The sequence below is a fragment of the Colius striatus genome, chromosome 2 (assembly GCF_028858725.1).
Source record: "Colius striatus isolate bColStr4 chromosome 2, bColStr4.1.hap1, whole genome shotgun sequence".
NCBI classification, from domain to species: Eukaryota; Metazoa; Chordata; class Aves; order Coliiformes; family Coliidae; genus Colius; species Colius striatus.
In genome coordinates, this window is record NC_084760.1 from 31,565,397 (window position 1) to 31,586,989 (window position 21,593).

At 47.8% G+C, this 21,593-nt stretch overlaps 1 protein-coding gene across 1 annotated transcript in view; it reads left to right on the forward strand.

The window, feature by feature from the left end:
* Window positions 1-219: 219 nt before the first annotated feature.
* The window catches only part of GRHL1 (grainyhead like transcription factor 1), a 44,533-nt gene continuing 23,159 nt past the window's right edge, over window positions 220-21,593 (forward strand). Inside the window, exons 1-8 of the mRNA XM_061990111.1 lie at window positions 220-239; window positions 3,786-3,972; window positions 6,954-7,024; window positions 8,552-8,942; window positions 10,074-10,150; window positions 10,891-11,047; window positions 11,521-11,632; window positions 12,611-12,705. Of these exons, the coding sequence (XP_061846095.1) occupies window positions 220-239; window positions 3,786-3,972; window positions 6,954-7,024; window positions 8,552-8,942; window positions 10,074-10,150; window positions 10,891-11,047; window positions 11,521-11,632; window positions 12,611-12,705 (1,110 nt within the window). The remainder of the gene's footprint in view (window positions 240-3,785; window positions 3,973-6,953; window positions 7,025-8,551; window positions 8,943-10,073; window positions 10,151-10,890; window positions 11,048-11,520; window positions 11,633-12,610; window positions 12,706-21,593) is intronic.

Here is a 21,593-nt window from a genome sequence, read left to right on the forward strand (position 1 = left end):
GTCCCACCGCCCAATGGGGGCGCGGCGGCCCCGCCCCGCCGGCCGCGGGAGCCAATGGGAGGCGTCGCGCGGCGGCCGTCCACCTGCGGCTGCGGGAGCCACCTGAGCGGGCGAGAAAAGCCGACAGAACCCGTCGGTGCGGCGGGCTGCGCGCTGTTCCCTCCGCCTCGCCCTCCCGACCCGCCGGGCCAGTTCTGCCGCCCGCTGCCTCCGCCAGACATGACACAGGACTACGACAAGTGAGCGGGACGGGGAAGGAGAGCGGGAGGGTGGAGAAGAACGGGGTCCGGTCCGACCGGTGCTGCCGCCCCTCGGGAGAGCAGCGGCAAGAGGGGCTCGCGGCCGGGCCGGAGAGAGCCGCTCGTCCCTGGGGCCCGCCCCATTCCATCTTCTCGGAGGAGTTACTGGAGGCTGCGGCGGGGTGGTGCGAAACGGCGGGGGGGTGGGGGGTGGGCGCTGAGCCCTGGAGCGGAGAGACCCGGCGGCGCAGGGGGGCGACCCCGGCGGCCACCCCGCCCCTTCCCGTGGGGCGAGCGGCGAGGCAGGGCCGGCTTTGAAACCCGACACCCGCGGCGAGGCGTGGGGCAGCGCCGCCGCCGTCCGCCCCCCGCCCCGCCGCGCCTTAAATGCGGGCGGCGGCGGCGGATGGGCCGCGCCGTCGGTAGGAGCGGGCGCCGCTGCAGCGCCGAGCCGCCCCGCTCCACTCCCGCGGCTGAGGCAGGCGGGCGGAGCCGCCCGGGCCCCACGCCCCTGCCGGAGCCCCGCGCCCGGCGCCGGGAGCGGCCCCCATGGACTTCTACGAGGCGCATCCCTCCGGCAAGGTGGATTTCGGCAGGTAAGGGGCTGGCCGGCGCAGCCCCGCGCCCCTCCGCCCGTGTCAGCGGTGGGCGGCCCCGGGGCGAGCTCGGATGCGGCAGCCGCGGTCTGCGCGAAACCGGCTGTTGAGAGGGCTACGTCCCAGCTTGGCTTTCTGTAACTTCACGGTGTCGAACGCCTTGCTTGTGTTTGCGTCCACGCTTGTCACTGTCTCCGTCGGGAGAAAGAGGGGTAGCCCGGAGTATTCACGGAAGCGATTTGAAGATCCGATTCTAAAATCGCTGTATTTTGAATGACGGGTGACTCAAACGCACTCGTTTCCTAGGAAAAGCATAGGAGTTTTACCGAAGTGGGTTTTTTTAAACTACACTACTCTTTAGGAAGAGAGCGGCAACGCAGCAGCTCGCTAACTTCACCCTGTCGTTAGGATTTTTCGTGGCTTTTTTTACCTCCAACGACGCTTAATAGACGGGTCCGTAGCAATTTATGGACGTGCGCTTCCCTTTTCTGGCACGTAGAAGCCGACAAAAGAAATCCTCTCTGCTGCCTCAGCATTAAAGCCGTGCTCCCTGCAGAGACCAGGTGTAAAGCACGCAGTGGCTGAGGATCTCTCAACCTCTCGAGTTAAATCGCACGGTGAGGGACAGAAAGAGTGGGATTTGTGTTAATGAAATGAGTGGGAATAGTTTCTCTGATCCAAGCACAGAGCAGGAGGGAATTACGGGAGAGAACTTATTTCTAGCCTTTGCTGGATGTGTCTGCTGCTTTGCGAGCAGATCCACGTGCCCGTAATCTTGAAACCTAAAACTTGGGAGAAATTAGTGTTTGCCTTCTCTTATTAATACATTCTCACTTTCATGAAAGAAGCTGTGGTTCTGTTAAGGGATTGAGTTGCTGCCAAACGCTGCACTCTTGATAATTCTGAAGGTAATTCCTTTTATACTGCTTTTAGAGGGGTAGGCTACCTGTAGGGCAGCGGGCATTACATTTAGACGTTGCCTTCACAAAGAAATCACATAACAATATGCAGGTCTTGGCGTTTGCTACATTGCTGGTTTGTGGCTGCTTTACTAATGGGTGATTTTGGCGCTCTCTTTCCGTGTGAGCGTAGCAGTGCTGGAGGGAATCAGCTTAGTGGTCTTGTGGGTCCCAGCCAGGCTGACTTAGCTGTTCAGCTTGGCAGAGATGGATCAAACACACTGCGCCCTGGACACTTCAGTTGCCTTTTCTGTGCCAGTGACTGTAACTGGTGGATTTACCCAATTTGCTACAGATACTTTCCTGGTTTCTTTTATCACAATGTATAAGAATAGGAGCTTACACTATGTCCCTAAAGAAATTTCCACTTTACTTTCTGCTGTGTGGTCTTTGATAGAAAGTGGACATCCTCAATAACAGAGGTATCTGCTACTGCTTTTACGACAGTGTGTACACAAAGATGTACAAAGACCTAAAACACAGAGCTTGGTGCAAGAGCTTGTCTTTTTGTTCTTGTTTGTTTTTTTCCAACTAAATAATACTGATTAATAGCCACAAAGTGCTCCTACAAATCCTGGAAACTCCCCGTCACTTGAAGTGTCTTCACCTCAGCCAGGCTGTCCAGTGGAAGCACAGAGAGGCTCCTTGTGTAACTGATAAAGGATCAAACGCACAATTTGCAAAGTGCTTTGCAATCTTTTTTTGATGGAAGGTGGTGACAAATGTAGGATACTGTTAAGTTGATTATAGTGATTAGGGTATTTCACAACTTTATATTTCACAAGTTTTTGTATTTGTAGTATATTTCAGTCTCTGAATGTGTCTGAGTGAATAGATGAAAAGAATGCTTATCCAGCAGGGAAGGGGTGGGATGGTGGTGGGGAACTGGGTTTTTTTATGCAGTTTGGGGGTTTACAATATTTATTTATTTTAAAATATTACCACGTCGTTTAAAGATGCTCAGTTTGGGATTATTTAAGAAAATATAAAAGCCTCACTCCTCTCCTAGCGGGTTTGCACTAAACTAATGTTAGACTTGTGCTGGAAAGAAAACTATTTGGGCTGGTTTAAAAGACAGATTTAAGCAACATTTGCCTGAGTTGACTTGAAAGATGAAGCACATGTTTTACCAATAGAACTAAAGTATATAGTAAGTTGTCTAACATGGCAGGACAGCATTTCCTACAGATGCCTCGCTTTCCCTGTGAGCAGAAGATCCGGGTCCTCTTGGAGCTTCCTTGTTCCCAGATATCTCAAAATGGGGTGTTTTTTTGTTTTTTTTGTGTACTAAAACATAAAGGGGAAAACTCCAGTTTTGCTCTTTTTTTTTTCCTCAGTCACCTGTTGAGGGTACTTCAAACCAGTGTTACAGGTTATTTCAACAGTAAGTAGGCAGTAATGCCTTTTGGCTTCCCTTGTTTGACAAATTCACTGCCAAATTGATTTGAAGTCCCTTTGAGCAATTTCTCTGTGTATCCTATAACTCACTGGCAGCTTCTAGGTGGTGTTTTCAGATATACTCCGAGAGCAAAGGCACTTTCTGAAAGCTCTGGAGGAAAGAGATGTTTCGCTAATTCACATTTTCTAGTTCCCTGTGGGAACTGGAGCGTGTTGAGGGTTGCGGCTTGGAAGTATTACGTAGGATGTGCTAGAGGTTTTGTAGGTGGTAGGCCAGTCAGTGCCTGCAACTCTTTCTGGGTTGTATTCAGAGCATGAGCAAGTCATTTACGCTCTTAAACAGCTTTGCTTTTTTATGTAGGCTGGTGTAATCCAGCTGAGTTTGGTCAAATTAATCCTGATTTACGCTGAGCGTGAGTGAGATCAGAAATGGGTTTCTGGGCTTTTTGTGTTGACTAATCCTTGCAGTCCACTGAATCAGAATATGAACCCTGTGAAACTGGGGCAGCTAATTTTGAAGAACTTCAGGAATGTTTTCCATGTGTTCTAACAGGTGGGTTTTTTTCTTCTCTTTTTTTTTTTTACTATTCAAGTAAAAGACCCGTGTTGGTTCTTCAGAATGACTCTCTCTACTCTCAAAGGCGCCCTTATACCAGTGAAGATGAGGCCTGGAAAACTTTTCTTGAAAATCCCCTTACAGCAGCTACTAAAGCGATGATGAGCATCAATGGTGATGAAGACAGCGCAGCTGCCCTGGGACTGCTCTATGATTACTACAAGGTACGCTCTGGCAGCCAGCGGAGCTCTTGTTCCCCTGTGGCAAAGGCATTGTTTGGCAGAGGATTTTACAGAAGCTGTGAACACCTCACAAGGACTTTAAACTGTGTTGTTTTTAAACTGAAAAAATTTCTCTGAAATTTCTCTCTCATTTTCTGAAAATAAGTTTGTTTTTAGCTCAGTAAAATAAGATCCCCTGGATCTTTGCAGCATGTCTGTTTCTGAATGTAAATACACACGGAGAAAGAAACTTCTCTTGCTGATGTTATCCCTCTCCTGGTGGGGCTGTTGGCTTTTGCCAAGGCTTTGATGTACTACCTTAATATCAGCAGATACTAAGCTGTAACTACAGATTTTTGGTGATGTGGAGGTTGGAAGGAGATGCTGCCTGCAACTCTCTTAACCTTCAGTGAGCTGCAGCTGCCATAGCCTGTTAATCCTTTGATAACTGTGGTTGTCTCCCTGTGTTCATGGTCAGCTGGGAGACGTACGCCTTCCTACAAGCTCACAGGTGAATTGAATACAGTCAAACAGATAACTTTCTGGTTTGTGTGGAATACGTTTTGCTGAGCTTTCTTTCGTTGATACCTGAAGCCTAAGCAGGGTAGTTATCTCTGGTGAACATCCAAGTCAGTGGAGACCAGTGGGCGTTTCTGGGCAGGAGGCATCCTGCTTGTGTCGGACGCATACGTTACACTGCCTGCCTCACCAGATGGAGATGCTTGGTTTCTCTTTGCTGAGCATGCAGGGAGGCCAGAAGGCTGACTGGACTCACATGCCTGACATTTTGGCTAGCGTCTTTTAACAGCAGTGAGTGCAATTGCCAGCCTTAGTGTGCTCTTGAAGCATGAGGCAAGGTTGCCGTGTGCATGCAGAATCCTTGCCTGTCCTTTTAAGAGCTGATCATGTCTCAGGTATCAAAATACTCTTGTAATGCCTCATGTGGAGATTAGCACTCCACACACACGACAAAATGCCCCAAACTCACTGATGTGGATGTTACTCAGGTAGTTTTGTGAGAAAGCTAGATTTCTGCTTTGTGCCTGCACCTGCCATGCTCTTGGGAAAAAAAGACCCCCAATGCTTTCACCAGGATGATTTTAATCCACAAAATCACTTTTGATTTCTAAACCTATAGATTACAAAGAGAATGTGGATGTTGATCCTTCACACTTGGCAAAGCAGAAGGGATTTGCTATGTATTGATGCCTAATTTGGGGTTTCCTCTTATGTTTGGGTGTCAACAGGTGTACAGAAGAATCAGTAGAAGTGTGCTGCACACTCGTGTGAAGCAAAGTGGTTGGGCTGTTACGAAGTAGTACAAGAGGGACAATGTCTAGGCATTCCTAGTACGCCCCCTCTGCAATACGGAAGGCAGCTGATGAGATCACTTTCCTATTAAGAAACACCCAAACCAACAAAACCAGACAACTGGAGTTTTCTTCCATTTAACTAGTGGGCTGCCCTGATAGCTCAACTGTGGTTAGTAAGGCCTTACTGGGAACAAATCTTTTGATCAAAATCCAGAGTATTGGAGTGTTGGACTTGAGGCCCAATACAGCTTGGAAGACCCTTGTTTGTCAGTGATATTGGTCCCCAGACAGTTTCAGCTAGTGATTCTCCAGATTTTCCCAATTACCATGGAAAATCTAGCAATCCTGGTGTTGTTGGAGATTGTGTGATGTGCGAGAGCCAGGACTTCGGTTTTGGTTGGAGGCTGATTAGAGAAGTGTGCTGTTCACACAGGTATGCCATCAGTCCTCGAGTTAGCAGGAAAGCTGTGGTACCCCATGTTGCACCCAAGCTGGCAAACACTGGCAGCATCTGAGCGGGCTTCAACGAAGGAAAGTGGTGGGAGTTTACTCCTCCTTAGACTGTAAAGTGTTTGCTTTGCTCATTCAGGAGGCGTGTTGAGGGTGACAAAACTCCTGGGCACCATTTGTGTGTTTGCAGAGGAGCTTGTGTGGACTTGCTGCACGGTCTGGAGGAGCCGAGCACCACAGGCTTGTGCCAGCAGTGACGAAAGCCATTTGGGGCACTGGCTGTATGCTCCAGTGCACTGAGCCACCACAGGTCAAAGGATTAACCTTCTCTATGTGCCTTGGCTTTGCAGTGCAGCCAGGAAGAGGGCATGTGTCTCTGTGTGTGTGTGTATGAAGTGACTCGTGTGATCTGTATAGGAGAAATCCTGCCCATAGTATAAAATAAAATACAGGAGTGGTATTGAGCTTCTTTGAATCCAGAGCACTGGTGGTTACCTTTGTGTGTAAAAGGTGTAATACATTTTGGACTGTGTGGTGTACACAGCTATGTGCAAAAATGAGCTATAGCGTCACAGTACTCTTACTGGACCTGTTCCTTCCTGAATCCCCTGGTCTCTGAGGAGAAAGGAAGCTTCAAGTGGTGTTTGAGGAAGTGGCCTGCAGAGCACGTGTTTGTGGGGAAGGAGATGTGGAGCAGCATCTTTTCCTGAGCCTCGAGCTCATGCAGGAAGCTGAGGCCTGCCAACCTACAGAGGAGAAAAATCTGTGTTATCAGTGCAAACCTTGGGGGCTGTCCTAGTCCTGCTCAGCCTGATGCTGGTGCTCCATCCAGAGATGGACACTTCATAGAATCATGGAATGGTAGAGGTTGGAAGGGACCTTTAGAGGTCAAACAGTCCAACCCCCCTGCAGAAGCAGGTTCACCTAGATCAGGTGGGGCAGTATCTGAGTCAGTTTTCTATACTGATTTTCCCACCTCCTGGCACTGGCAGGAGCACAGGGCTGGCACAGCTGTCTGAGTTGGCTACACAGGGGTCTGTGGGGTGTTGCCTGGGCTATGTCTGCATCTCAGAGCCATACAACACTGGTCAAGCTGTAATGCTGGTATGAGAGAGTGATGCTTTCTTAATTTGACTCAATAGCTGTGTTTTGAGGAGCTTGCTAGTTTGTTTGTTTGTATGCAAGGAAGAATGCAATTACAGCATGTCTTGTCTCTCCCAGGTTCCAAGGGAGAGGAGATCTTCAACAGCTAAACCAGAGGTAGAACACCCTGACCAAGACCATAGCAAGAGGTATTAGTTTTTATTATTATGTGTCTGCTTATCTCCCTTCCCTCCTAGACCACCAGAGCTGCTGAAGGAAGGTAACTTGCTGCACTGCAGTGTTGTGCAGGAGGAGAGAAATTGCTTGCTTATACTCTGTGCCCCAAATTCCTGTGCTGTTTCAGGAACAAGATGCGGCTTAAACTGTGAGGTGGAGAGCTGAGGCCCAAACTGCTTCTCCTTGCCATCCATCTGCTTTCTGTCTACTAACATCATACAGTCAACATGGCAAGAGCTGCATTTTTTATCACTATGCCCAGCCTGGTAGCACGAGCACCTCTGCCCAAGGCTGCTTAAATGACTGGGGACCTTTTCATTTCTGCATGCAGTTGCCTCAGTTATTCACTGCTGGTTTTGTTCTCGGGCACCAACAGCATTGCTTCTTTGTGCATGGACTGATAAGGGAAGATTTCAAAGTGCAATTTAGATTTGGTTTTGTATTACTTGTGGGCTTCTTTTGTATCCTCTGGAACTCCTTTCTTTCTTCCTCTTCTTGTCCTCTCTCTCTTGTGCTTCTCAAGCAGAAGATGATACTGATTAAGTAAATATTACGAATGTGAGGTTCATTCAAGCCAGGCTTCCACTCCTACCACCCTCTTCCTTTGGACAGCCTAGAATGCTTTTAAGGACTCGAGGTGAGGTTTTTGTGGTCTGGCTGAGCCAATTGAACAACTGTTGTTGACGAGGGCAGTCTGGTTCCCAGCCATGTGTTCCCACTGTTCCACTCATACCTGCTGTGGTCTCCCACTGACCCATAACCTATCAGGAGGAAAAAAAAAAAGTTGCTTTTTTTCTGCCAGTGGAACAAGCCGAACTGGCTCACCAAGGGGATGTGGAACCCTCAGAACTAGTGGAAGGGAGAGGGCAGGACCACGTTGTGGGGAGGGAGAAAGGGAGGGCAGGCTGACGTAGTGGCTGCTAGCAATGAGGTCAGCTCAGCCACAGATCTTGGTGTTGTCCTAGCAGAAATGAGTGTTGGTGCAGTGGAGAGTGGCAAGTTATGCAAACCACTGCTGGGAGTCTCGGTGTGGGTTTTCTTGGGGGTTTGTGGATGAGAGAGGTGTGTAATTTCCCTATTAGTGCTTCCCGGGTGGCACACAGTCCTGGGGCAGAGGAGCAGCAGCTTTTGTTTCAGGCCATCTACCAAAGAACAGTTTCGGGGAGCCTGTGTGTGCCAACGCCTGGTGGGAAGGGCCTCAAAAAGCTTAGTTCTGGACTGCTCTTTTCCAAGCAGTGAGGATCTGGGCTGTGAACCCTCACCCTTTGCTCCAGGATGATTCGTCTCTAAGGTGGGGTTGTTGGCAGTAGGTGAGGGATTTTCCTGAATTAGTTTCTCAGCTTTTCAGGATAGGATTGAGCTGTTCTGCACAAGCAGGACAGTTGGTGTCAGTTATCCCCGTCCAAAAGGCTGAGCAGTATTTCTAACTCTTGTTTAGTAAGAAAATGAGCTGTATCATTTATGCATGATTTTTTTTTTCCCCTCTTGGTCCTTTATAGGAACAGCATCCCAAATGTAACAGAACAGTCACTCATTTCTACCGGAGAAAACAGAGTCCAGGTTCTGAAAAATGTGCCTTTCAATATTGTCCTTCCACACACGCCCCAGATGGGTATGGACAAGAGAGGCCACCTTACAACCCCTGACACGACCGTCACCGTTTCAATTGCCACGATGCCCACCCATTCCATCAAGACAGAGACGCAGCCCCACGGCTTTGCGGTGGGCATCCCGCCAAGCGTCTACCACCCCGAGCCCCCTGAGCGCGTGGTGGTCTTCGACAGGAACCTCAACCCCGACCAGTTCAGCTCCAACACCCAGCCTCAGAATTCCCAGAGGCGAACACCAGACTCCACCTTCTCGGAGACTTTCAAGGAGGGTGTGCAAGAGGTACAGAGAGAGACAGTCGCTCTATGTGTGTGTGGCTTGAACTGGATGGAGAGATCCACTTCCATCTCTAATTGTTCTTGTTACATGAGCCACAAATCTCTCCAGTGAATTAGGAACAAAAGACTTTGTGAGAAAGGTGCATAAGTATAACTCAGTAAATAAAATCAACAAAACAAGAAATCACAGAATGGTAGGGGTTGGAAGGAACCTCTAGAGACCATCCAGTTCAATCCCTGTGGTAAAGCAGGTTCATCTCAATCGCGTCACACAGGAATACATCCAGGTGGGTTTGGAAACCTCTGTAGAAGGAGATTCCATACCCTTCCTGGGCAACGTGTGCCAGGGCTCCCTCACCTGAACAGGAAAGAGGTGTCTCCTTATGTTTAAGTGGAACTTCTTGTGTTCCAACTTCTTTCCATTACCCTTTGTCCTGTCACTAGAGACAAAAGAAAAAAAGTGTTGCCCCATCCTCCTGACATCCACCCTTTAGGTACTTATAAGTGCTGTTGAAGTCTCCCCTCAGTCTTCTCTTTCCTAGGCTAAACAGCTCATTATCAAAAGAAAATGACTAACCAGTGGCAGAGCCTGTGGCTTGTAGAGTGTGGAAATAAGTATCTTGATCCACAGCACGGGGCCAGGTTTTGCAAGAGTTCATCACTCTGCAGTGCCTTTGCAGGACCTGAAGTGAGGTGACTTAGGTCTGTAAACTCCCTCGCCACCAGTTTCTAGGCGTGGTGTGTGTCAGTGGAAAACAGTTGGTTCGTGTAGGGGCCTTGAGTGAGATGGCTTTGGTTTATGGTATCAGCTGAAAACAGCAGAGTAACTGTGTTTTGATTTGTAAGGCAGGCCTCAAGGAACTATGTACCTATTCCCTTTCTTTGAGATTTGGGAAAGCTTTAAAAAGGTTGCCCTGAGCTGACTCGGAAGGCTTGTGAGGTGTGCTTAGTTGACACCCAAAAGTTTTGGGTTAAAATCCTACTCAAGTGTCCTGTTTCTACAGACCAAAAAACCAGTTATCTGATGAGCAATTTGCCTGCCAGAAATTCAGTGGAAAAGAGTATCTGTTTGATCTTGACTTTTCTTGTTGCTGCTATATTAATTGTTGTGTTGTTTTGTTTTGTTTCTACGCAGGTTTTCTTTCCTACTGAGCTGAATCTCCGGATGGCCAACATGAATTCAGAAGATTACGTTTTTGACAGCATTTCTGGGTAATGCTTTAAGGCCCCTATTTCCCTCTGCTCTCTTCCAACAGTACAGTTCATGCCCTTCTAGGCTAATGTCTGTCAGGCACTGGGCAGGCTCTGGATCTCAAAACCACAGAAATGCCTGCTCATTTGAATTTTGGCTGAAAATCCTACCTGTATCTTTAGGGAAAACTACTTTAAGGAAAGCTCATTTCAGTCGCTGTCCTTGTAATGTCTCCCTGTCCCATGGGAAGATGCAGTGCTGTCTGTCAGCTCTGCAGTGGTCTCGTTGCTGGCTGGAAGCTCCAGCCAGCTCCCTGGACTACTTGCCTTTCCCTCTGCCTCCTGGAAATCTACAGCACAAATAAGAGACTCATCCAAGCTCTAAGGGAAGGGAATAAATAACCTAGTCATTTGGCTAGCTGCAGTTGACCAAGAGGGATGGGAAGACTGGCCATTGGATGGCTTATTTGCCTGTGAATTTTGCTGATAGATACTTTTCTGCTGCATGATAGCAGCTTGCTCCTCTCAGCCTGACTTCCAGTCTTACCTGCTGGTGCGTCTTGGGATTTAGCTTGCCAAGAACTTCTCTTAAATGTTCATTCATGAAGGAAATGGTTGAAAAAGGGGCTTATCCTGTTTTCCAACTTCCTCGGCTTAGTGAGTCAACTAACGACTTTGGAATTTCTCCAAATTAAATGTAGAACATTTAATCAGCTTTCCAGGAAAATACCTTAGCAATCGTTGCCCTCTTCACTTCATAGGAATAACTTCGAATACACCCTGGAAGCCTCCAAGTCCCTCCGACAGAAGCCTGGGGACAGCACCATGACTTACCTGAACAAAGGGCAATTTTACCCAATCACCCTGAAAGAAATCAGCAGCACTGAAGGAATCCATCACCCCATCAGTAAAGTCCGAGTGAGTGGCAGCTCTTGTGGTTTCTTGGGAAAGAGGGTGTATATAATGGTAGCCTTATACTCTCCCAAAGTCCAGTAATCTAAGCCAGAGCATCAGCACTGAGGCCAGCTTACCTGTGCTCTTACGTCAGTGTTCGTTCCTTTGCTGTCCACCTACTTCCAGACCAACCCATCCTAGCCCAGTCTGTTAAAAAGTAATGTCAGCACTTGTGTAAAGGTGATGCAACACCTGGAATGAGGGCTTTGAACTCCAGTTAGGAGAGCATTCTGCTCATTGCTGTTGGTGACCCAGAAAGCACTGCTGCCTGCCTTCCTGTTTGGCAGCGGTGCGTCGGGTTGGAAAGCTGAAAGCAGAAAACCCGATACCAACGAGAGCTTCCAAAACAAATGTACTCTCTGGCCTTTCCTCTGTCATGTACTTATTTGCCTTTTATTATTATTTTTTAATCTTACTCCCTTCCCTGCTCCTTTCAGAGTGTCATCATGGTTGTGTTTGCTGAAGACAAAACAAGGGAAGATCAGCTCAGGCACTGGAAGTACTGGCATTCAAGGCAGCACACGGCCAAACAGAGATGCATTGACATAGGTAAGCAACACTCACATTACTTATGTCAAACTCCAAACCCAGTTCCTTGGCAAGGTTGGCATTCTGCTGAAGCTTTGTTGTTCTAAGGAACCATGGGGTCACGCCCTCTGCTATCTGTGGCTTTGCTGAAGGCCCAGCGAGAGCTTTTGATCGCTTGGAGCTAATGCTGCAGTTTTTAGGACTCCTTAGGGAGACTGATTTTTGGGGTGATTTTGGTTGGGGAGCAGACTGGGTTTAGAGTTCTGCATTGGGAGATCTAACACCTCTCAACCATAGTTGCTTTGGCATGTGCTGTAGATAAAATCACAGCTTGTAGCCTCGGTGACTGTCCTAAATATTGTGTTTCTTCAAAGGACAAGATCCTCATAGAAATAGCTGGACACCAATGATCCTCCTTCACACAGCTTCACTCACACCTTGTCTTTGCTACATGTGAAAAAAAAGAAAACACTGCAAATTTCCACTTGCCTCCAGACAAGGCTGGGGCTGGCTGGCTTCCAGCCTTCTCTTGCTGAAGGCTGAATTGTACTCCTCATCCCTTCCTTCTGTGAATAAAAGCAGGGATTAATCACTTTGCACTTAAAGCAGACGCACATGCAAATCCTTGTTTGTTATTGAAGGAGTTTGATTGAGAGCTTATGCCCTTGCCATACAGGGTAGAATTTCCTGCACATAGCAAGTTGTGGCACAGGACGTGATTTTTGGGATGTCTGCTTTTCTTACTGGGGTTTCTGGTTTGGAATTTCTGCAGAGTCCCATTTTCCTCCTTCTTCCTGTTTCTTTTGGGGATTTTTTTTTTGTTTGGTTTTGTATGAGAACCATTTCCAACCTTTGTCACGATCCAATTTAGTGTGGTTCAAGTCCCTTTGCCTCCCACAGGAGTTGTTAAGGGACTGTAGTTTCTGGCTGCTTTGTGTGATTAAGGACTCCAGGTGATATCCTCTCTTCCTCTCTCTCATGCATCCTTATTCCTAACAGCTGACTACAAGGAGAGCTTCAACACCATCAGTAACATTGAGGAGATCGCATACAACGCCATATCCTTCACTTGGGACATCAACGAGGAAGCCAAGGTGTGTGGCCACGATTCTATTTCCTGTCCTTTTAGCAGATTTGAGGGCTGGGGGAGGGGAAGGGTGTGTGGCCTACCTGGTGATTAGCATGTAACAAGCTTGTTTACGCTCTTATGTTAGGCAAAACCTTCTGGCCATTTCTTAAGAGAGTTTGCATGTGCAACTGCAGGGAGAGCTTTGCAACTGCTTGGAGGTTCTTGGCAGAACTGCCTACCTGACAGACAAGTACTGACAAAAGGAAGTGCCACGCGTTTCCAGAGCAGATGAAGCAGTGCAGGAGGTGTGATGGAGCGTGGCTGGACTTGGCAGGGAGCACAGGCTCTTGGAGGATCCCTGCAGAAGGCAGAGGACAGTTTCTGAGGGAGTTAAGGCTGTGGCAGCGGGCTTGTCTTTAGCAGAAGAGGGAGTAGGTGCTGCGTTGAGCTCCCAAAGAATGTGTTACTAAAACTCTGGATCCCAACACCCAGTGACCTATTTTAAGGAAGAGCAGCCTCCTGCTCAACTCTGGTTTGTTCTTTTCTCAGAGTCAGGTATGCTACAGTAAGTGTGTAAATATGGGCAGCTTCCCTATCTAGTAGCTACCCACAGCTGTCTGAAGCTACTTCAGCTTTCCAAAAAGATCTGTATGTCTTCCAGGTGCCAGGACACCTCCATTCCAAAGTCGTTTCATACTGATTTGTTGCAGGAGTCAAGGTGTAGGAGGTTTTTTTGGAGAGTTTCATTACTTCTGAGCTTTGCATTAAAACTTGGGAATGGTTCCCTTCAGTTTTTGGAGGCTGGCTGTTCCCTTGCTAGTACATCATGTGCTAGTCACCAGTGTCATGGGGAAAACTACTGGAGACTGCAAAATGCCATGTCTAAGGAGAGCCCCAGCTTGAGGGACATAGGAGCTCTCAGCAGAGAATGCAAAGGTCCTTCTCTGGAGCCATGTGTGCTGCTGTTCTGCAGGAGCAACGAGGGATGATGTTATTGCACAGAGCTCACTGCCACCATGGGCTTTGTTCTGTGCAGCACAAAAGCTTTGGCAAAAGAGGGAGGGGTTGTGTGTGCTGCTGTCAGGTTTCGGCTCCGTGAGAGAAGTTTTGAGATGTTTGGCAGGCAGCCATGAGGAGTTGTGTGTGCTCCTGACAAAGTTCTGCCTTGCAGCATGCGTGACATTACTTTTGAGGCTGGTGTTAGGTGCCAGGCTTCCCTGCTCTCCAGGTTTGGCTTCAGTTGGATTGAGAGGGATGGTAGGGAGAGTCCCACCTGCTGGAGTATGCAAAAAGCCTGATGTTTCTGAAGCATGAAGCACTTTGGCTATGTGAAGAAACAGACCAAGATTCATTAGGATCATTGAAGAAGGCAGTAGATATTCCCAAAATGGTATCTGACTGGGGTAGCCAGTCTAACAGTTCAAGGAACTCTGCTAATCTGTGTCTGTGAGGTGCTGGGGGCCTTAGGATTTGCACCTAGAGATGGATCGTGCAGACAGAGCAGATCAAAAGTGTGGCCAGCAGGTCAAGGGAGGTTCTTCTCCCTCTCTACTCTGCCCTGGTGAGGCCTCATCTGGAGTCCTGTGTCCAGTTCTGGGCTCCTCAGCTCAAGAGGGACAGGGAAGTGCTGGAGAGAGTCCAGCGCAGGGCCACCAAGATGATCAGGGGACTGAAATACCTTTCATACAAGGACAGGCTGCGGGATCTGGGGCTGTTCAGTCTAGAGAAGAGGAGACTGAGGAGAGATCTTATTAACATTTATAAATATCTAAAGGGTGGGTGTCAGGAGGTTGGGACATCCCTCTTTTCTATAGTAGATAGGAACAGCACAAGGGGTAATGGGATGAAGCTGGAACACAAAAAATTACACTTAAACATAAGAAAAAACTACTTCACTGTTCAGGTGAGGGAGCCCTGGCACAGGCTGCCCAGAGGGGTTGTGGAGTCTCCTTCTTTGGAGGTCTTCAAGACCCGCCTGGACATGTTCCTATGTGACCTGATCTAGGTGACCCTGCTTCTGCAGGAGGGTTGGACTAGATGATCTCTAAAGGTCCCTTCCAACCCCTACCATTCTGTGATTCTATCATCCCTGAGGAGTCGGAAGCACTTGGCAGCTCTGCAGCTGCCTCTCGGCTAGCTGAGCCATCCTACAGCAGTAGGAACAGGCTGCTGACCCAGGAGCAGGGCTCAAAGTGGCACTGAGAACCCCATGGCTGCCCCAAGGAAAGCCATCCCTTTCCACCAGGTGACAGCCCTATAAAGCAGGTGGTTATTGCCCAGGTGCTCTACAGAGTGGTTTCATTCCATAGTGAAGTTGCCAGTTATTAGCTTGAAAAGGTCTAAGGACGTGCAAGGTGGTATTTCATCTCAGAACTGACTTCCTGGGATGAGGTGGTGTGGGGAGGTGTGACCCAGGCTGGTTTTGCAGCTACCTAGGTGAGTTTACCTCCAGATTCACTGTCTTAGTGTGTGATCCGTATACTTTGTGTATTGATGTGTATGAACCTGCATAGAGGACTGTTGATTCCAAGAGTACAAGCCTTGGCTCCTGGGATCAGAATCCTATTAAGACAAAATACTCCAGACTCAAGTATTCAAAGAATTAGTGTTTTTAGTAAGCGAGCAGTTACTCTGTGTGTTTAAGCATCTGTTTAACTTTATTTTTCTTTCCCTGAGTGAATGCATTTTGTCAATGGTTGGATTTCTCACCAGTAGAGCTGCAGTTCTTTCTCAACACCTGTGATCTTATCAGGAGATGCCTGGGCCAATTTAAACAATTTTTATTGCATGGTTCATTTACCTTGCATGCACTCTCTCTCTACTATTCTCCTTTTATTTTTTTTTTGCTCCCCAAATAGTAGTCTTGAAGTATACGAAGAGAGTAGGCAACAAAGAGAGCTGAGTTTCTGAAGTTGCAGAAAGTTTTCCACAGTAACAAATACAGAGTCTTACATTTAATAACAGCAGTAGTGTTGCATAGGTGGTATGTTTAACCAACTAGCAAGCCTTGATTATTAGAAACTTGCTTCCCGAGCCCTGGAGTTACCTGGACCACAGCCAAATGATTTTTCTGGGATTGCTGCTTCTCCCATCTCTCTTGCTCTCAGATTGCTATGGGAATGATTTGGTCCTGTGCAGCAGTGGCAAACAGGAGGTGAGGAGGCTCTGTATCTGAGATGTCTGATGGAATTACTTATTTAGACTCCCAGGGGTCTGAGTGTGTGTCAGATTTAAGGGAGAAGTAGCATTTTGTCACAAGAAGTTACCTCAGCAGCCCTGGGACCTTGTCTGTCAGGTACTTGTCTGTCTTGAGCTCTCCCTCACTGTGGGGGTGTGCAGGAATATTGGAGCCCTGCCTCTTTGTGCAGGATGGCGTCACCTGCCCGAGAGTGCTTTGCTATTCCCCTTGGGGCACTTTGGGGGATTTGTGAAATACAGCTTTCTGGTGAAGAAACACTGTTTTCAGGCGGTAATGGGTCATGTGCTCACACTGTAACAAGGAAAATGTGCAGATTTTGCAGCTGGGGAGTTGGGGGCTGGAAAGGGTGTTTGGGATGCTCTCGGCAATCGGTATTTCCCAGTTGTGCTGAGAGGGCTGAGGGCAGTTGCTGGGCTTTGTATGCTGAAGGCAACAGGCAGGTCTGGCTCTGCATGGATGGAGTGGTCACACAGTTGGCTGCGATGCTGTGCTGTTTGTGAGCCTGTGTGTGTGAAAACTAGGAGTATTTTGTGCGTCATAGACACTTCCCACTCACAGACCAGACAAGTGTCCATGGGTTTCAGAGCAAATGTGGTGTGTGTTTTTCTGGCAGCTCCTCTCTGCCCTCTTCTGTTGCTTTGGGACATCACAGGAGCTGCTAGAAGTGGCTACTCTAAGCAACAGTGGGTGTTTAGTCTTCTCTGTGCACTCAAGCTAGAAAAGGACTTGGGATCCAAAGGCTCTTTACTGTGAGACAATCGAGGGTGGCGAGGGTGGGGAAGAAAACCCAGACTGCCCTGAAATAGTGCTCCTAAGCCTGGAAAGAGAGCAAGGACAGGGTAGAAAGATTGTCAGGAGACACTGCGGAGTGGGGAAGTGATGATTCTGTTGGGCTTCCAGGTATATCTGTGTTAGAGGTGGGGTTTGACCCCACCACCTGACACATCAGGGGAGAGGAAGAATTAGATGAGGAGGCAATCGTGTGTTGTGAGGAGAAAGGGGGAGATGGTGAACTGGGAAATCATTTGGTAAGCTGCTGAGTTGTTGAACTGGAGATTTAGGAAACCCAGCACAGCTCCTCAGCTAGGAGCCATCCTGGCTGGGTGGAAGCGTGGTCTGATGAGTCTGACAAAGATGTGTAGCTGATACACTCACTTGCACACAACAGGTAATGCTCAAGTTACCCTGAGGCTTGTGAAGACTTCAAACAGTTTCCCACCCTGTCCTGGATGTCTGCCGTGTTGGGCAGACAGTCGAGGTGGGGTTCTTCCACTGCAAACAGCTTTTTAGATGTCTGGACACGAGCTCGTCATCTTTCGCTCCTATGACTTCATTAGGGATGGAGTGTCTAGAGCTGGGATGGCACTTTCTCTGGAGGTGCCTGTTCCTTCTCATAGACTGAGCAGGCTTGACTATCTTTAAAATCAGGGGATTTTAAAGGTAGGGAAGAGGAGTCCTGTCCTTGCAGCCTTTTTTTTACCTCCATATGTCAATCAGGAGAAGCATGTATGGGCTCAGGTCATGACTTATTGAGACTGGGAGCCATCCCTTCCCAGGTCAGTACGGCAGGCCCGGTTCTCCTTCTCTTGGTACCCATTAGAGGTCTTTTAATGAAAATTGCCGCTATGCGCGTGGTTCAATGCACAGTTCTTTGGAATGCTTCCTGCTACTCTTCGCAGTGTTGACCATTGTCCTGTTACCTGTGTTGTGTTACCCGTTAGGCTGTGAAGCAAATTCTCGATCCCTTAACTTTGGCCTGGGGACACGGCCTGCTCTCAGGTCAGCGGCAGTTAAACAATCTGGACGGATCGGTTTCCGCAGGGTTAACTGGCTTTGCTGGATCCTGCTTTGCTCAAATCCTGTCTGAGCTCCTGCCTGCTGGAGAGTAGGAGGGCTGGGGCCTCGTGTCTGAGCAGGGTGAGTTGTCTGCACGATGACGACGAGAGCCTCTTTGCCCCACTTGTGTAGTCCTCCCAGTGCAAGGCCCCTGCTGCTGTGCTGGGGTACCCCTTCTGTGCTTGCCAAAGGGCTGCTTCCCAAATGTAGTGCTGCTTCCAGCAGCTCCCAGAGAAGGGCCCCCGTGGAGGTCTTCTGTCTGACTTGCTTTAGGCTGCATAGTGGGACTGCAGCCAAAAATTATGTCACTGCATGTTAAGGGTTCTATTGTCCTCCCACTCTTTCCCTTCAAACAAAAAAAAGGCATTTTAAGCCAGATGCTGTGTGTGAAAAGACCCTTTCAACTAAAAAGGGATACACGGTGAGAGTGTAACATGGGCATTTAGGACTAGAGAATATTGTGGTAGAGTATTTTGTGCTGCCTTTCCATCAAAAGAAAGGTGCTGTGATTATCTCTTCAGTGACACATTAAAGGACAGAGCAGTTGTTTTGGGGACTTTTGTGGGGTTTTTTTCAGTTTTGTTTTTTGTTTTATTTTGCCCAAGAAAAGTGGAATGATCCCATATGAAAGTAATTTAGGCTAATTTGGGTTGGCCTTTCGAAATAGCAGATTGGGCAACAAGGGTGGTCTTCTGGCAGATCCTCGTGTGTGTTGCCTGCAGTTCTTGAGCAGGATTTGATTTTTTTTGTTCTGCCTAGCTCAGTTTTTGGAGAGGGTGGATCTCTTCCTACACCATGAAGTAAGGCTGGGATGTACACCACTAGTTTATTTTAAAAATTTATTGTAGAATAATCCTCACTTGGTGTCCAGTGTAGGAAGAATTTCAGCTTTTTTTGATTGATGAATGTTGCATGCATTTATATGGATGCCATTGTAATGAAATGACAGTCATATGCCTCATTAAAGAAGGTGTTGCCACCTTCAGCAGCACTGAGGAGGTACAGGTTTGACGAGTTGGAAATGAAACTATGAAATGTGATGAGTCAAACATACTTAAATGAAAGAGATTGGTTTGAAGCCAAAGCTGCAGACCACAAGTACTCTGAGGCACAGGTACACACAGCCTGTGGAGCAGTGACATAGTATTGCTTACCTGCCTCTTAATGCAGACCTCTCCCTACTTTGTCTTGGGTTTTCTTAAAACAAGCATGTGTTGCCCTTGATTTTAAGCGTTGCAAATTAGAAACAATAGAAGTCAGAAGCAGTTCTGAGGCTTTTCTTCAGAACTTGGTGTCCTAAATTCCACGGTCTGATCTTCCAACAAGCTACAGTGCTCCCAGTGTGTTTCCTAAAGCTTGAAAAAAAAAATCTTCTTGAAGTTGACTCTTTCATAGAGAAAACTGGGAGGTGATTTGTTTTTTCCTGTTTCGTACCTGATGGCAAATCTTCCTTTTCAGTCATTTTTTGGTGCCTTTGTAAATGCAATTCTTTCTGTTTTGTGCCGTGGGATTTTTGGTTTTGTTTTTTACTTGTTTGGATTTTTTTGGGGAGGAGTGGGGAAGCTATTTGGTGAGTGGGTTGGCTTGCTTGTTTGGAGTTTTTTTTGTGAGGTTTTGGTTTTAGATTTGTGTGGTTTGGGGGTTTTTTTGGCTTTTTTTTTTTTTTTTTTCAAACTGCTGCTTTTACTTTCCAACCAACCCAACAAAAGCTGACACCTGGCCCTGCACCTTTATCTTACCAGAGCGTGGGGTGGGAGGAAGCATTGGTGGGACTGGGAACCTCAGTCCCCGCTTTTCCCACGTGTTGTGGGCAGAGATGTTTCTGTATTGCCTTGCCTCAGAACACATTGGAATAACAATCAGCATTCCTCTTTGAGCAGAATCATTAACACTTATTTTTGCTTTGTTGATGGAGTAAATTTGCTAGGAGGATGTTCTCTTATCCGGGGCTGGGTCATATTTCCCACTCAGCATTCCTTGGCATGGTATAGGACCCGTGATGTGTTTTTTGTGTCAGTCACCCAGATGGGGCTGGGTAGGTTTGAATGCAAACTAACTTCCCCAGGTTGTGAGCAGGATGGTGCTGGGTCTGGCTGCGAGGAGGTGGAACGGATGCGGCCGTATCACCCATCTGCCAGACAAACCTTATTTGGAGCGTCCGATCCCACAGGCAGGAGGCGGCTGTGGAGCCCACAGGTGCATGAGTTGCCCAACTTTTTTATCTCTCTCTCCTGGCTTGCCTCCTGCTGATGCAAAACCTGTGGTGCATGTGGGAGGTGAAGAAACGAATGTGAGAGCAGCAAGATTAACCACCTCTCAGGTGATCTGTACAAGCTTTTTTTTTTTTTGTCTTCCTTCTTTTAAGGACGGAACAGTCTTCCCAGTGCTGTTTTCTTAGGATGTGCCTCTGTGGCTGTGTGCAGGCAGCGCTGTGCTTGCCTTGCCTCACTGCCAGCTGCCTGGCCAGAATCCAGCACCAGTTCTGGAAGCCACGTAGCTGAAGCCAGCACGGTGCCCATGCTGACAGCTCTGCCTCTCGAAGGGCCTGGAGCTGCACTGCTGGAGTTTAGAAGGCTTTTGGGCTGGAGGTGATGATTTGCATCCAGTCAGCTCACAGCACCGATCAAGTACATCAGGGCCTGTCTTACATGCATCCATATAGACAAATGCTTAGAAAAGACCATTTATTTGTCCCTTTTTTGTGTTTATATTTGTCCAAGCCTAAACCACATGCATTCCCCCATCAGAACTCAAATAACAACCTTTTAGTTTCCGGGTAATTTTTCTTCAGTGTAGGACTGATAAATGAGTTGTTTGTGGAATTTGGGCCTAGGGCTGCTCCTTCAGCTAGCCAGCAAGGAGTGCTGTGACTAGGTGGCTACATACCCCTGAATTGCACTCACATCTGCAGGACACCAAGTGACCTGGTAGCTGCTGGCCTCTGCATTGACATTCCCGGAATTCCTGCTGAGGGAAGCATCTGTGTCCTGGTGTGGGCAGTAGCTGTGTGGCTTCCCACTCTGTAATGATGAAAGGTGTGTGTGTGTGTGTCTTGGGTCTCCAAGGGAATCTGTGCAGGCAGAAGAAAAGGAAGTTTGTTCAAGTGCCCCAGTCCACATGCAAGTTCTTTTATTTGGGTTTGATGGATCCTTTAGCTTGTTCCTCTGGTTTTTAATCTACTGTGGTAGCCTCAAAGGGTCTTGTTCAGGTCAATTTGGTTGAAGATTTCTATGTCCCTTTGTCCTGCAAAAAGTGAAAATAATTGTAGATCAAGGCAGCTGCACAGTGACTGCTGCTGTCCCCAGCCAGAGACCACAGGAATGGCCTTGCTGCTTGGAGGGAAGGCCCAGTGAGATGCAGCATAGGGTCCATGAGTCCCTCTGAGCGAGGGCTGTGTGTGGCCTCAGGCTGGCCTGCCATGAGGGTATGTGGTGGTTGGTCCACAGGTGAGACTTTGTGTTGGGGAAATGGGCTCAGGACACACTAGAATCCCTTTGCCTGCTGTGTCTAGGGCAGGACATTGAAATTATTTGGCCAAGACTCAGAAAAATGGTATCCAATGATGTTCTCTGGAAAGAAGCTTGTTACAGTTTAACCTCTCCCTGGTTGTTGTATTGTAGGCTCCAGACTTTGTGTTCTGTACAAACACAGTAATCCAAAATCAAGAGCATCCTGATAATTTGAATATAACATTCCAATGAGAGGCTTTTGTCTATTAGTGCTAGAACAGAGCTAAAGGTTTTATCTGAATTCTCAACCGAGAAAGAAATACCCAATGGACTTGGGTTATTGAGTGATACCTTCATCCTCTGTGTACAGAAATGATAATGAAACACAAATAGCAGGAGGTGAATTCAATTTACCTGTCCTTTATTGAA